This window comes from Octodon degus, unplaced genomic scaffold (assembly GCF_000260255.1).
Source record: "Octodon degus isolate 3935 unplaced genomic scaffold, OctDeg1.0 scaffold00154, whole genome shotgun sequence".
In the NCBI taxonomy this organism is placed as follows: Eukaryota; Metazoa; Chordata; class Mammalia; order Rodentia; family Octodontidae; genus Octodon; species Octodon degus.
This window is the reverse complement of record NW_004524730.1, coordinates 573,791-585,355: the sequence shown is the minus strand read 5'-3', so window position 1 is coordinate 585,355 and position 11,565 is coordinate 573,791. Positions and strand designations below refer to the sequence as shown.

General features: G+C 46.9%; 1 protein-coding gene across 1 annotated transcript in view; it reads left to right on the top strand.

Moving 5' to 3' along the window:
• The first annotated feature begins 2,813 nt into the window (after positions 1-2,813).
• Positions 2,814-11,565, top strand: part of Oc90 (otoconin 90) — a 32,072-nt gene continuing 23,320 nt past the window's right edge. Inside the window, exons 1-3 of the mRNA XM_023702605.1 lie at positions 2,814-2,859; positions 10,197-10,262; positions 10,973-11,029. Coding sequence (XP_023558373.1) covers positions 2,814-2,859; positions 10,197-10,262; positions 10,973-11,029 — 169 coding nt within the window. The remainder of the gene's footprint in view (positions 2,860-10,196; positions 10,263-10,972; positions 11,030-11,565) is intronic.

Below are 11,565 nucleotides of genomic sequence, written 5' to 3'. Positions count from 1 at the left end.
CCCCAGAAGGGGCTCACAGTGTCCACCATTGCCCACCTGTGGATTCCAGTGCCTCGCTTCAGTCCGGCTTCAGGCCTGTGAAAAATCACTGAGAATTGAATCTCTGCAGAACAGTCAAAGACCCTGCTGCACCTTGAAAATTAACCTGCTTTAGAATTTTGTGTAGCAGGAGCAGATTATAAGGGAAATCAGACTGTCCGGTTATGAAGGAATGCCTGCTCTGAGTGAGACTCTCCAAGATCTCACACCCTACCTTCTTCCATTCATTCAACAAGAAAATTCATTTGGGAGCCACAAGAGGCTGTGCCAGGCCTTGGGATAGGGTCACAAAGCCATGGCCCTGGCATCCCTGGTGTTCTCCCCTGAGACACCTTCCCTAATGCCAAGCCCTGTGTACAGCTGACACAGTCCTATGACAGCCAGGACTCGGGCAGCTACTGCCTGCGGGATAATGTTTACAGAGCCTGCTCCTTCCCCCAGCTTGATGCAGTCCTGCTTGGGAGAGCCTCGCTGAGACGGCTTGAGAGCTGAGGCCTGGGTCTACGTCAGCCCCACTTTCCCCATGCGCTGGCACCTTTGTGCAGTATACAACATGCACCCTGGGGTGGCATGGGCCATTCTGCGTTAGCCTTCATGCTTTGTACTAAAACACGATCTGAAACAGAATAGGCACAAGTTAACCAGATATCTTCTTTTTTTCAAGGAGCTATTTTTTCAGAAACTAAAATTATTTTAAAACCTGGGGTTCCCCCCCCTTCCCTATTTATTATGTGACTGACAGGCCTGGGGTTACCTATTGAAATTCAGTATTTGCTGATCTGAGCACAAGGAAACTACAGTTGAGGTGCTGTGGGGCTCTGCCCACCTTCTCCCTTGGTCTCCAAGGCAGGCAGGCAGGCGAGGAGGCACATCTGTTGATCAGGAAGGTAGGTGGGGAGGTGGCTGCAGGCAGCATTCGCTAGCAGGCAGCGCCACCATGCAGTCTCCAAGTGTATGCACCTAGGTAGTGAAGGTCTGGCGGTTCAAAACCAGCCTGCTGAAGGTGTGGCTGGAATGCTGGTGTCTCAGGCGGTGAGAGTTATGCTTCCTCACTTGGCACACCCAAATTTGGAATTCTGGCCACTGACACCAAGGGCAGGCCTGCGACAAACGACCAGAAAATACGTAAATAATAAGTGAAGCTATAACTGTGTCCTCGAGGAGCTCACAGTTCAGTTTCTACCATATAGACCAAGAAACTAAGTTTCCAAATGGAAATGTGATCTTAATGCCAAGCGGCTGCTTAGGAGTGACGTTAGGACAGAAACCCTCTTGGGACTTTGTCCTTTTACTACTTACCTTGTAGTGCAAAGAAAGGCAAAGTTCCTGCTGCTTCTTTTGTGCCCTTCCAAAACCAGAACGGTTACCACCCACTGCTCTCTTTCCCAGGATGCAGTGGACACCTGGGCCCTCTCCCCTGCTGCTCACCATGCTGGTGCCTCTACTCATCAGTGTGGGGATGACTTCCTGGGTTGGTAAGTAATGAAATTTGACACTTTGTCAGCTTCACATGTAACTACTATCGGGAGGGAACCTTGGGAGAGATGAGCAGATTCGTCTATTAGCTCCCAGCACTTTTTTGCTTTTCTGCTTGAGTGATGGAAATTGAGCATTCTAACAGCTGTAGGCTGCACTGCATTGGGTTGTTAATGTTGGAGCACCCCATACAGCACCTAAAGGTGAGGTATGGAAATGGAGCTGAGAATGGGGTGGGTCAAACAGCAAGGTGGTCTTAGAGACCAAGATTAGAGACATCCTTCACCTAAAAATGGGGCTCACTTCTGATCAGCTGCTGCCATGCCTGGTTTGCTGATTCCTTGCAGTGTGTTGGCCTTGCTGACTGGTTTAATCAGCTTTTTGTCACATGACACACTAGTTATATCCACAACTAAAAGAGAAGGGATTGGAGTTCACGGCTTCAGGGGGTTCAGTCCATGGTCAGTTGACTGGCTCCGAAGCAGAGATGTCACAGAGGAAAGATGCAGCCAACATCACAGTGCAGCTCAGTTCATGATGGCAGCAGAGAGGGAGAAGGGCAGCAGAGAAGAAGGGACAGGAAGCCATATGTAGTGCCCAAGGTCATGCCTCCATGACCCACCCGGATGCATCCAGAAGTGTGGCCCCGCCATCTCCTGTGTGAATCTGAAGCCAGGCGTTGCCCTGTCACCACTACACTGACATGTATCAGTGTCCCTTCTGGGCTGGTACATGCTAGGCCAAGAGCTAGTACTTCTCTGTTCACCTTCTAAAGCAAGCCCAATGTCAGATGAAGTGCTGCACCCTCCAGTCCTAGCACTGGGAAGGCTGAGGAAGGAGGATCACCATAAGTTCAAGGCCGACAGAGCCTACATAATGAATTTAGGGCCAACTTGAACTATATGTAGTGAGACTCCCCTCAAAAATAAAAAAAAGAAAAGAAAGGGATACCCAAATGAGCAAAACCTGAAGACATGTGAGCAAGCTCTTAACAGCCTGGGAAGCAATGTCAAGTTCACCTGGAGTCTTGGCTGGGAGCCCGAGCTTCTGGCCCTTTTCCTTCTTGCTTTCTTGATTGTTTGTTCAACTCTCAAATACCCAGCCCGCTGCTCTCCTCTTTCCATCTGGCTGGGCCACAGGAAGTAGCATCACTCATGATATGGGAAATTTTTATCTCCTTTGTTTTTATTTTGGAGATAAAATGCAGGATACCCAAAGCTAAAGGAGAAAAGGTTGATTTCAGTTCACAGTTTGTAGAGGTTTCAGTCTACAGTCGGCTGGCTCCAAGGTAAGCCAGCATGGTAGTGGAAGATCGCAGAGGAGAAACTGTCCATGGCACGACAGGTAGGAGGCAGCAAGCAGCAAACAGCAGCCTTTATGTTCCACCCAGGGTACAAGCCAAGTGGCTGGTGTCACCTACACCCAGGGAGGGGGCTTCCCTTTTTCCACATCCAGAAGCAATTTTATTGTCACACATCCTTGCTGCATATTCCCACGCCCTAGGCCCAGCCCCCTCTGAAAAGCCATATGATGAATGTATCAGGGCTTGGAGAACATCCAGATATAAGCCATAGGACTTCTCTGATTGGGGAAACCCTGGACCAACACACTGATTCTCCACTCTCGAGGGCCCACCTCCCAACAGCAGCAACGAAAGAGGCGGTGAGATCCTCAAATAGTCACCGACCATCTGGTGACCACAACCCCAGTTAGTGGGCAGCACAAAGGTCTGCACTGTGGATAAGAAGTTTGCAAGTAAAAATTAAGGCCCCCCAAGCCTTTTTTGCAGCTCCCTCTCAGCCTTTCCCTCCCAAACACAGCGGATCAACCACTCACTGGACCCTTCCCTCTTCCTCCCTCTGGGCTTTTTATCATGACTACACGTTCTGCTGCCGTTTGCATCCCGTGGCCACGCGACTGGGGCTGGCACTGGTAGCTCATTGCTGACCCTGACCTCCGTCAACCTAATCAGCTCCAGGTATGACTTGTCCACACCGCATTTCTGACGACAACAATGTAAAATACGGCACTCCAAGGTTTCTCACTCTCTTCACTGTTTTTTCTTTCAAATAAGATTTTACCCACCATATCCATTTTCCTAATTTTATTTATTTATTTATTTATTTATTTATTTATTAATTTATTACGGCACCGGGGATTGAACTCAGGACTTTGTGCTGCCCAGACAAGTGCTTATTCTACTGAGCTATTTCCCCAGCCCCTCATTTTCCTATCATTAAAGCGTATTTTCTTCTATCGCTTTATTTATTTATTTATTTATTTATTTATTTATTTATTTATTTTTTGGCGGAGCCAAGGATTGAACTCAGGCCCTTGCACATGCTGTTGTAACCCAAAAATCAAAAACCTGACTCAACTTCAAAGCGCCTTATTTAGCCGAGCTCAGCGGCAGCACATACTCTTGTCTCCAAGTATGTGCGCGCCCAGGTGGGGAGAGACAAGGGTTCTTAAAGCTGAAAACCGCAAAGGGGAGGTCTTGCGACTTGAGCACGAGGGAATGCAGCCCCGGGGTCAGCGTCCACTTATGGGAAACGGGTTACATTCTTTTAACATGCGGTTAGAATTTTCAGGAACAAATAATTAATTCTTATGGCATGGTGTTGACCACAGGATGTCACAAAAAGATATGGAGATAATTTTGGGAGCGGGGAGTTATCCTTAGAACAGAAAGCTATTGTCTTAGGACATGAGACTGATCACAGGAAACATTGTGTAGATTGCTTTTAACAATCTGTGGCTCAGAACAAAGGAAGATTTTGAACATTAACAAAACTGTGTTCAGAGGCCTGACGGACAGCTTGACCACAAAGATGAAGTCCAAGTCGTCAGCTTATGCCAAACAGGTCTCGATAACGAGGCCACAGTGGAAACATGCAGAGGTGTATAATAGAATGGCCGTTCTGGTTATAAAATGGAGTCAATCACGTAGGTTACAACAGAAACGCACAGAGTTGTATAACAAAATAGCTGTTCTAGTTACAAAATGGAGACGGTTACATAGGTTATAACACTTGCCAGGCAAGCGCTTATTCTACTGAGCCATCTCCCCGGCCCTATCACTCTTTTTAAATAACAATAAATTTCTTCTTCTGCAAAACTGCCCTTTTAACATCCCCCTGATACCTTTTATAGCATCTTTTGCTTTTTTATTTTTCCATAAAGTTGAAACCATTAAACACTATCCTCTCTATTCTTATTTTGTTTCTTTTCCCTCTTTTATTGGTTTGCTTCTACGCTGTAATAATAAAAATATCTCCTATTACTAAAAACTGTTCATAAACATTTTTCGCATTCCCAGATTTTACTCTTAAAAACAAACATCTACCATTCAAAAAATTGTGGTCACATAGAATTGTAATGCAAATACACAGGCTTATGCATGCTCTGAGTGTTCTGAGTCCACGTCCCAGTTGTGCAGGGTGTGAGCTGTTAGCCCAAGACAGGACTGCCTTTCCTGTGAACTCACCCATTTGGGGTCCAGACGCTGTGGGGGAAGGACGGTTACTGAGGCTTCTGCCCTCAAGTGTGTGCTCATCCGAGTCTCCCAACAAATGGAAGATCAGACCAGAAAGAGACACAAAAGCTTCACAAGAGGAATCACCTATGAATAGGGTGGAGAGGTGACCAGGAAAGATTGAGGAAGCAGGAGACAGCTCTCGGTGAACGGGGACCGAGCAGGAGGGGAGGGAGATGTGCCAGGCATGGCAATGGGGTCTAAGGGCAGCGCAGCACCGCCACTGAGGCAGAGTCTGCCTGAAAATTCCTGCATCCCCAACAACCCAGACCACAGTGATACTCCCACCCATGCTGACCCAGTGGCTGGGAGCAGCCCTGGAGACCTGGGCTCAGAGCATAGCCACCAGCCCTGTGCTGGATGAGCCTCCATGGGGAGGGCTCTGTGCGCTCAGTGCTTCTGGCTGCTTCTGGGGATCTGAGTCAGATTTCCAGGCAAACTTGCGGGATACAACAATGGGGACATCCCTATGCATGGCAAGGTCTCCCCAATATTGTTCTCTGCTCCTGTGTCTCAGGATGAGGAGGAGCCTCAAAGTGTACTCGCTCCACAGAGTTGCAGAGGCCACTGTCCTGCCCTCCTCATTTGGGCTGGCCCTGGCACCAGCAGCAGTGAGCAATGGTGCTGAGAGCCTGCTGCAAGAGAAGGCACCACTTGGGCTTTCTACCTGAGCCACAGGCCCCCTGCCCTCGAGCTTGTTTTGCTATGCCACACCACACAGCTGCCCATGGATCACCATCCCCAGCATCCTCTGTACATTTCTTCCAGAACAGCAGGGTGGGGCCTTGGCAGAAAGATGAGCACAAGGTGTTCATACTTGATCTGAGTAGAAGCTCATTTGGTACCCTGAAACCCCACTCAAAATTATTCACAGGCTTCTTGTGGGACTGTCCTGCTACAAGGTTGTATATGGTTAGATTTCTGGACTTATGTGTAAACATAAGAATTATATAATTCTTTATGCCTACTTTCAAAATATATTTTAATTTTTTAAATGTTTTTTCATCATATTCTGTAGGGACTTAAAGTTCCACATATCAATATTTGATGAAAAATACCTGTTCCATGTTATGCCTAAGATGTTTGATATTCAGACAGATAGTAAGGTTAAGCTCAACAGCCTAGGTTGTATGGAAATAACAATAAGCTTCTCTTCTGGAGGATTAATAACCTAAGTTTGCAGACCAAAATTAGAGAATAAGGAGGGCTGCAAGGAAAGCCAACATTTTGGCCCTAGCCTTCTAAGGTCAATTAAGACTCAGGACATATGAGAACTTGTACTGTAACTTCATGTAATTCAGTAGTGTCCCAAATTTTCTGATCAAGGAGATTATGGGGCCAAAGAGGAAAGTGATTGATGATGTAGAGTGTGCCTAAGGAGAGTCACATGGAGAGAAAACATTCTCTCAGTCTTTCACAGAGAGCATATTGGCTAAGCAATGGCCGTGACTCATCCACATGGCTGACACTGACAAAGGTTCTACAATCTGAGGTACAGGATCTCAGGATAAATCCTGAGGGGATTTCACTGACCTTATCAGATCCAAAAGCTATAACTCTTGTTGCATAGGTCTTGCTTTACCTTGGTCTTACCCATCCAGCAGAAAGGTATAAAAATGAAGTATAAGAAGTAAAGCCATGGTGTTATGTTGAGCTGTAAGGGACTCAGGTCAACAATTTCTGACATTGCCAGTGAAGCAGAAGACCCAATACTATTATGGACTATTAGACTCTTTTGGAATATTTTGCTGAGTTTACACACCTATAATATTCAAATGACAGAACTAAGCAAAAATACAGATGAATGTTGTTTTTGTATCTGTGTATTCAAAATGGGTTATAGTTATGTTCTCTTAATGAATAGAGGGATTTTTTCTAATAGTGTTTGTAAATAGGATATCATGTCTGCATTTTGTACAGCAAATAACCACTAGGAAGAGAGTATGCAGTGTGTTAATTATTGAAACTGTCTTACCAATTTGATTTGAAACTGTCTCATTGCTGTTTGTCTCTTAATAAAATTATGGAAAAAAATTATTCACAGGCTTGATCATTCCCCCTATAGAAGTAAAATGATCTACTTCCGTTCACAAGTTACTAAAGGAGATTCCATGATTCTTGGAGGCTCCTACGCAATTGTCATAGGCCAGTTATTGGTGCAAGTCAAGTATTGCATGTTTATTCATCCACTCAACAGACATCAGGAGAAACCTGTTCCTTCTCTCTGTCTCTATCTGTCTCTGTCTCTGTCACTGTCTTTCTGTCTCTGTCACTGTCTCTCTGTCTCTCTCTCTCTCTTTCTCTACACCCTCTCTTGTGTACTTACTCTTATAAAGATATAAATTATATTTCACATATTTACACTATATAGATGATATAGATATAGATATAGATATAGATATAGATATAGATATAGATATAGATATAGATCATGTACCATCCACTGTTTCCCTTCACTTAGTCTCTCCTATAGTGGAGAAGACAAATTACATAGCTAGGTCATTGCAATACAGGAGTGACTGTATGTGCAATGACAGAAGATTTTCCACAACATTGTGGTCACAGTGGGTGTCCCCAGCTCCCCCCAGATTATGGAGAAAGCTAAAGGTCAGGTCATAGGTCAGTGGGGTTCTTAAACTTCAGGTGAACTATGACATGTCACTAAGTGTTACCAGGGCAAGGGGGGGCAACAGATCCACTGCATGGCACAAGTAGGGGCAGGAAGGAACTTCATGTCTCTACCCCCAGAGACCTTTGGGCATGGCAGAGATGTAAGGTCTAAGGTGACCAAATTGAGGAAAGCCCACCAAGACATCTCAGAAGACACTGTCCCTGGAGCACTGAGCCTCAGTTTTGTTGAGCCTCCCATCCCTGTGGGGAGGATAAGACCAGGTGGCACATGTGTGACTGGCACCAGCCCTCCTCTTGTGCATCCAGGAGCTACAACCTTCCTGCATGTGAGGACAAACCTCTCTGAGCTCATGTCCTTCCCTCCGAGCACACTGTCCTTCTGCTGCCTCTAAGGTTACGGCTTTACCTCTCCTTCCCCAACTCCCCAGTGTAGAAGGCTTGGAACCACACCAGTGAGGAAGGTCCTGACCTGGAGGGACTCACAGTCTAATAGGAGAGACAGACAAATCAGGAGTCCTGAAGATCAGCACGAGAGGTGCCATGGGAGGTGTGGGGGATAGGAGGTCAGGGGACAGGCAATAAGCCAGCAGTTCCACAGGGTTGGAAGAAGAAGTGATGAGAGATTTGTACATGGAGGCAGGTAGTGAGCACGGGTCAGCCAGGCCCAGTCATGGTGATGTCCTCCCAGCTGAGGTCACATCCGACACAAGCACCCAGGATGTGTGGGGAGAACAGAGCAGTGCCGTGTAAAGACCAAGGCCATACCAACCCCTGGTGGACCCCCAGACGTGACATACACTTTCACCACACTATGTTTTTGCTTTTGCCTCTTCCTCATTGTTTTTGCCTGAGAAACTCTTCATTATTCCAAACCATCTCCAAACACCTCCACCAACCTGGTGAAGCTTCTGTGATACCCTGTGAGCCAGACGCTGCCACTTGGCTGTCCACATCCCACAACAATAGGTGTCATACAGGAATGGGCAGAGAGTCTAGGGTCCTGTATTTTGATCTGGAAAGGTCCAGGTCACGCCAGGCTCTGATTCCTCTTGTTTACAGGCAAGAAGCCAGAGTCTAGAGAGGTTGCACTTGCCCAAGGTGCAGATCATAACAGGCTGGGCATGAGGGCTGTGACTCCCGCAGCTAGTTTTCTGCAAACTCCAAAGGGAGAGAATTTGATGAGAACACAATGAAAGTGGCAGCTTCAAACCTTAGCTTAAGGAATAACAGGAGGATGAGGGCCAGACAGCTGGCTACTGACCCTGTTTACCAGGGTCTCCTCTCTTTCAGCTGGTGGATCTTCATGGAGGGTACATTTGCACTCATGAGTACACACACACACACACACACACACACACACACACACACACACGTACTCAGCACCTCTGGCTAAAGGTTACAAGTGGCACACAGTGGACAGCAGCCAGGGATGCTGCTAACATTCCCTAATGTGATGTCTGTAGGGCAACCCCCGACAACAGGCCACTTTCTGACCCTGCAGTCAGTGGCCTGAGGCTGAGAATCATGAGCCAAGCTGGACAAAGTCAGGCCTGACCTGGGGTGCCCTCCTGCGCAGATTCACCTCTGCATGTGCTTCCACGGAGGCTGGTTCCTGTTGATCTTGCTTAGGTGAAGCCTCTGGAGAATGACAAGATGACAGACTGGACACTTCATTGTCTGCTCGATGAACAGAGACAAAAATCTCCTGACAGTTGTGACTACCTGTATGCTTCATATTGATGAAAGTATGAGCCTGAACCTTACGGGAACAAATCTGTGGCCAAGCTGGGCTCCCAGTTCCCTTCTCTTTGTTGCCCTGGTAGGCTCCGCTCCTGTGTCCACCCTGATGAAGTGCCTGCCAAGGTGGTGGCCACATTGAGTCTGGGTGTGGTGGCCACACTGAGTCCCCTACTCTGTTGTCATTGTATATCCAAGCAATGCTGTTCAAAGCATGGCTTCAGGACAATCAGCTTCATATCTAGCTGAGGAGCTTAGCAAAAATGGCTTTTATGAGTCCCACTCCAGACTGGCTGGAGAAGACTGGAGTGAGCACGCTGGACCCAAATGTGGGTTAAGCTTGAATCCCAGATAGCTTCAGTGACAAGGAAACTCCTCGTACTCAGTTATAAACTCAGGGATTGAGTCCCTCTCTATGCTTTTACTTCTTTCCACCAGTGCTTACCTTGAGAAACCCCAACACAGACATGCACCTAAATGCAGCTGTGTGCTTCATAAGCAAAGGCAACTTTTTAAAAGTCCCCACATCTGTCTATTCCTAACCAGTATGCCATTGTGAAGTCCATCACCCCAAAACACCTGGATCCCCCAGGCACCCCTTTGTGTCCTGAGCTCCCACACACACCCAGCACACTGCGGGCACTAAGGAAATATGCCTGGCATTGAATTTTCAGGCATCCTCGCCGTCTTTCTGGTGGTGCCCTCCCTGTCTTGCTCAGCGATGGGTGGCGGCGTGGTTTGTGCTGACTGTTTTCTCTCTCTCTCTTTTTATTTATAGCAGGCCATGCTCTGGACACCCCATACCTCCCACAGGAGATGACTCCAGAACTCTCAAAAAATATCAGTAAGCTTTCTTTGAACTTTTCTTGGGACGTTTGTACAAAGTTCTCTAGGATATTGGCAGAGAAAATGAGCCTTCTGAATACACCCTAGAGTGACTTGCTGGTGTAACATTTGTGAGGAATGTGACTCAAGGGGGCCCTGGAAGCATTTGTCCAGCAGGCTCCTTGGGCCCAGACTCACCAGCAGACTCTTATCACCCCTCTTCAGCTGGAGAAGCAGAGCTCTCACTCTACACAGCAACCCAGGAGAGCCTCAGAGAAACTCAGGGGCAAGAGACAAGGTCTCCCAAGGATTAGCCACAGACCAGCAAAGGCCTAGAGGCTTCATGCTCCATTGGAGCCAATATCCCTAGTAACAATCCATAGCTATACTATCCATGATGTGCAGGAGAAACAGGCCTGGGTACAAGGCTCACCACACTGGCTCAGAGACCCTAAGATGATGCTGTTCAGCAGCACTTATAGTTCATAGTTTTTTCTAGTCCACATACACTGTCCCATCCAGGGGCCATTTTTACCACTAAGCAATATCTTCTAGTAACACAGTTCAAAGTCCATCTTTACCAAGCTTCATGGTAACCGGCATCCAAGAAAGTTTTCTTAAGTTCAAATTTATCCTTAGAAAAGGAGAAAAGGTTTGAGTTCACCAGACAGGGTTGGGGAAAGCAAAAGAAGCAAGACTCTTTAATTCATTTTCTCTTCTTCCACTTAGATATTTCATTCTTCAGTGGGGCATTTAAGAATGCAGCAAGTGTGGCTGAACTATTTGGTAAGTAAAAGTCAAATTGTTTTTAACTAGCTACCAAGCGTCGGGCATGGAGTATGTTTAGGAAATCTGAGCAAGTGACCAGGGCCTCTTCTCTGCCTCCTAGTGTCGAGGGCCTTCCCAGCCAGCTCCCAACCCACCACCAGGGTCTGACAAGGGTAGTGGTGCTTTTGTTTCCCGTGAGTCACTCCCTCCCCACGCCCCATCTGCATCCCTGCCCGGAGGGCAGTGCTACCCTCGTGTCACAGGTCAGCAAATCGAACCTACAAGAGTTAGGCAACTTTCCCAAGGCTACAGAGCTGGAAGAGAGACACTTCTGAGTCCAGAGCTGGGCTCCTGGACCAAAGTAGCCAACTAATAAATATACATAGAGCTATATAGTGTTTCAAAATTTGTCAGGCATTCTAGTTATTACTTTCATGTCTGTTACATAGCTATTGAGACCCCATGATGGTTTCTACCATCAACTGTTAACAGCACGCCAAAATAAAATGCCACTTTGATTGGCCTAAATGAGGAAATCGGGGAACTGCTGTTGG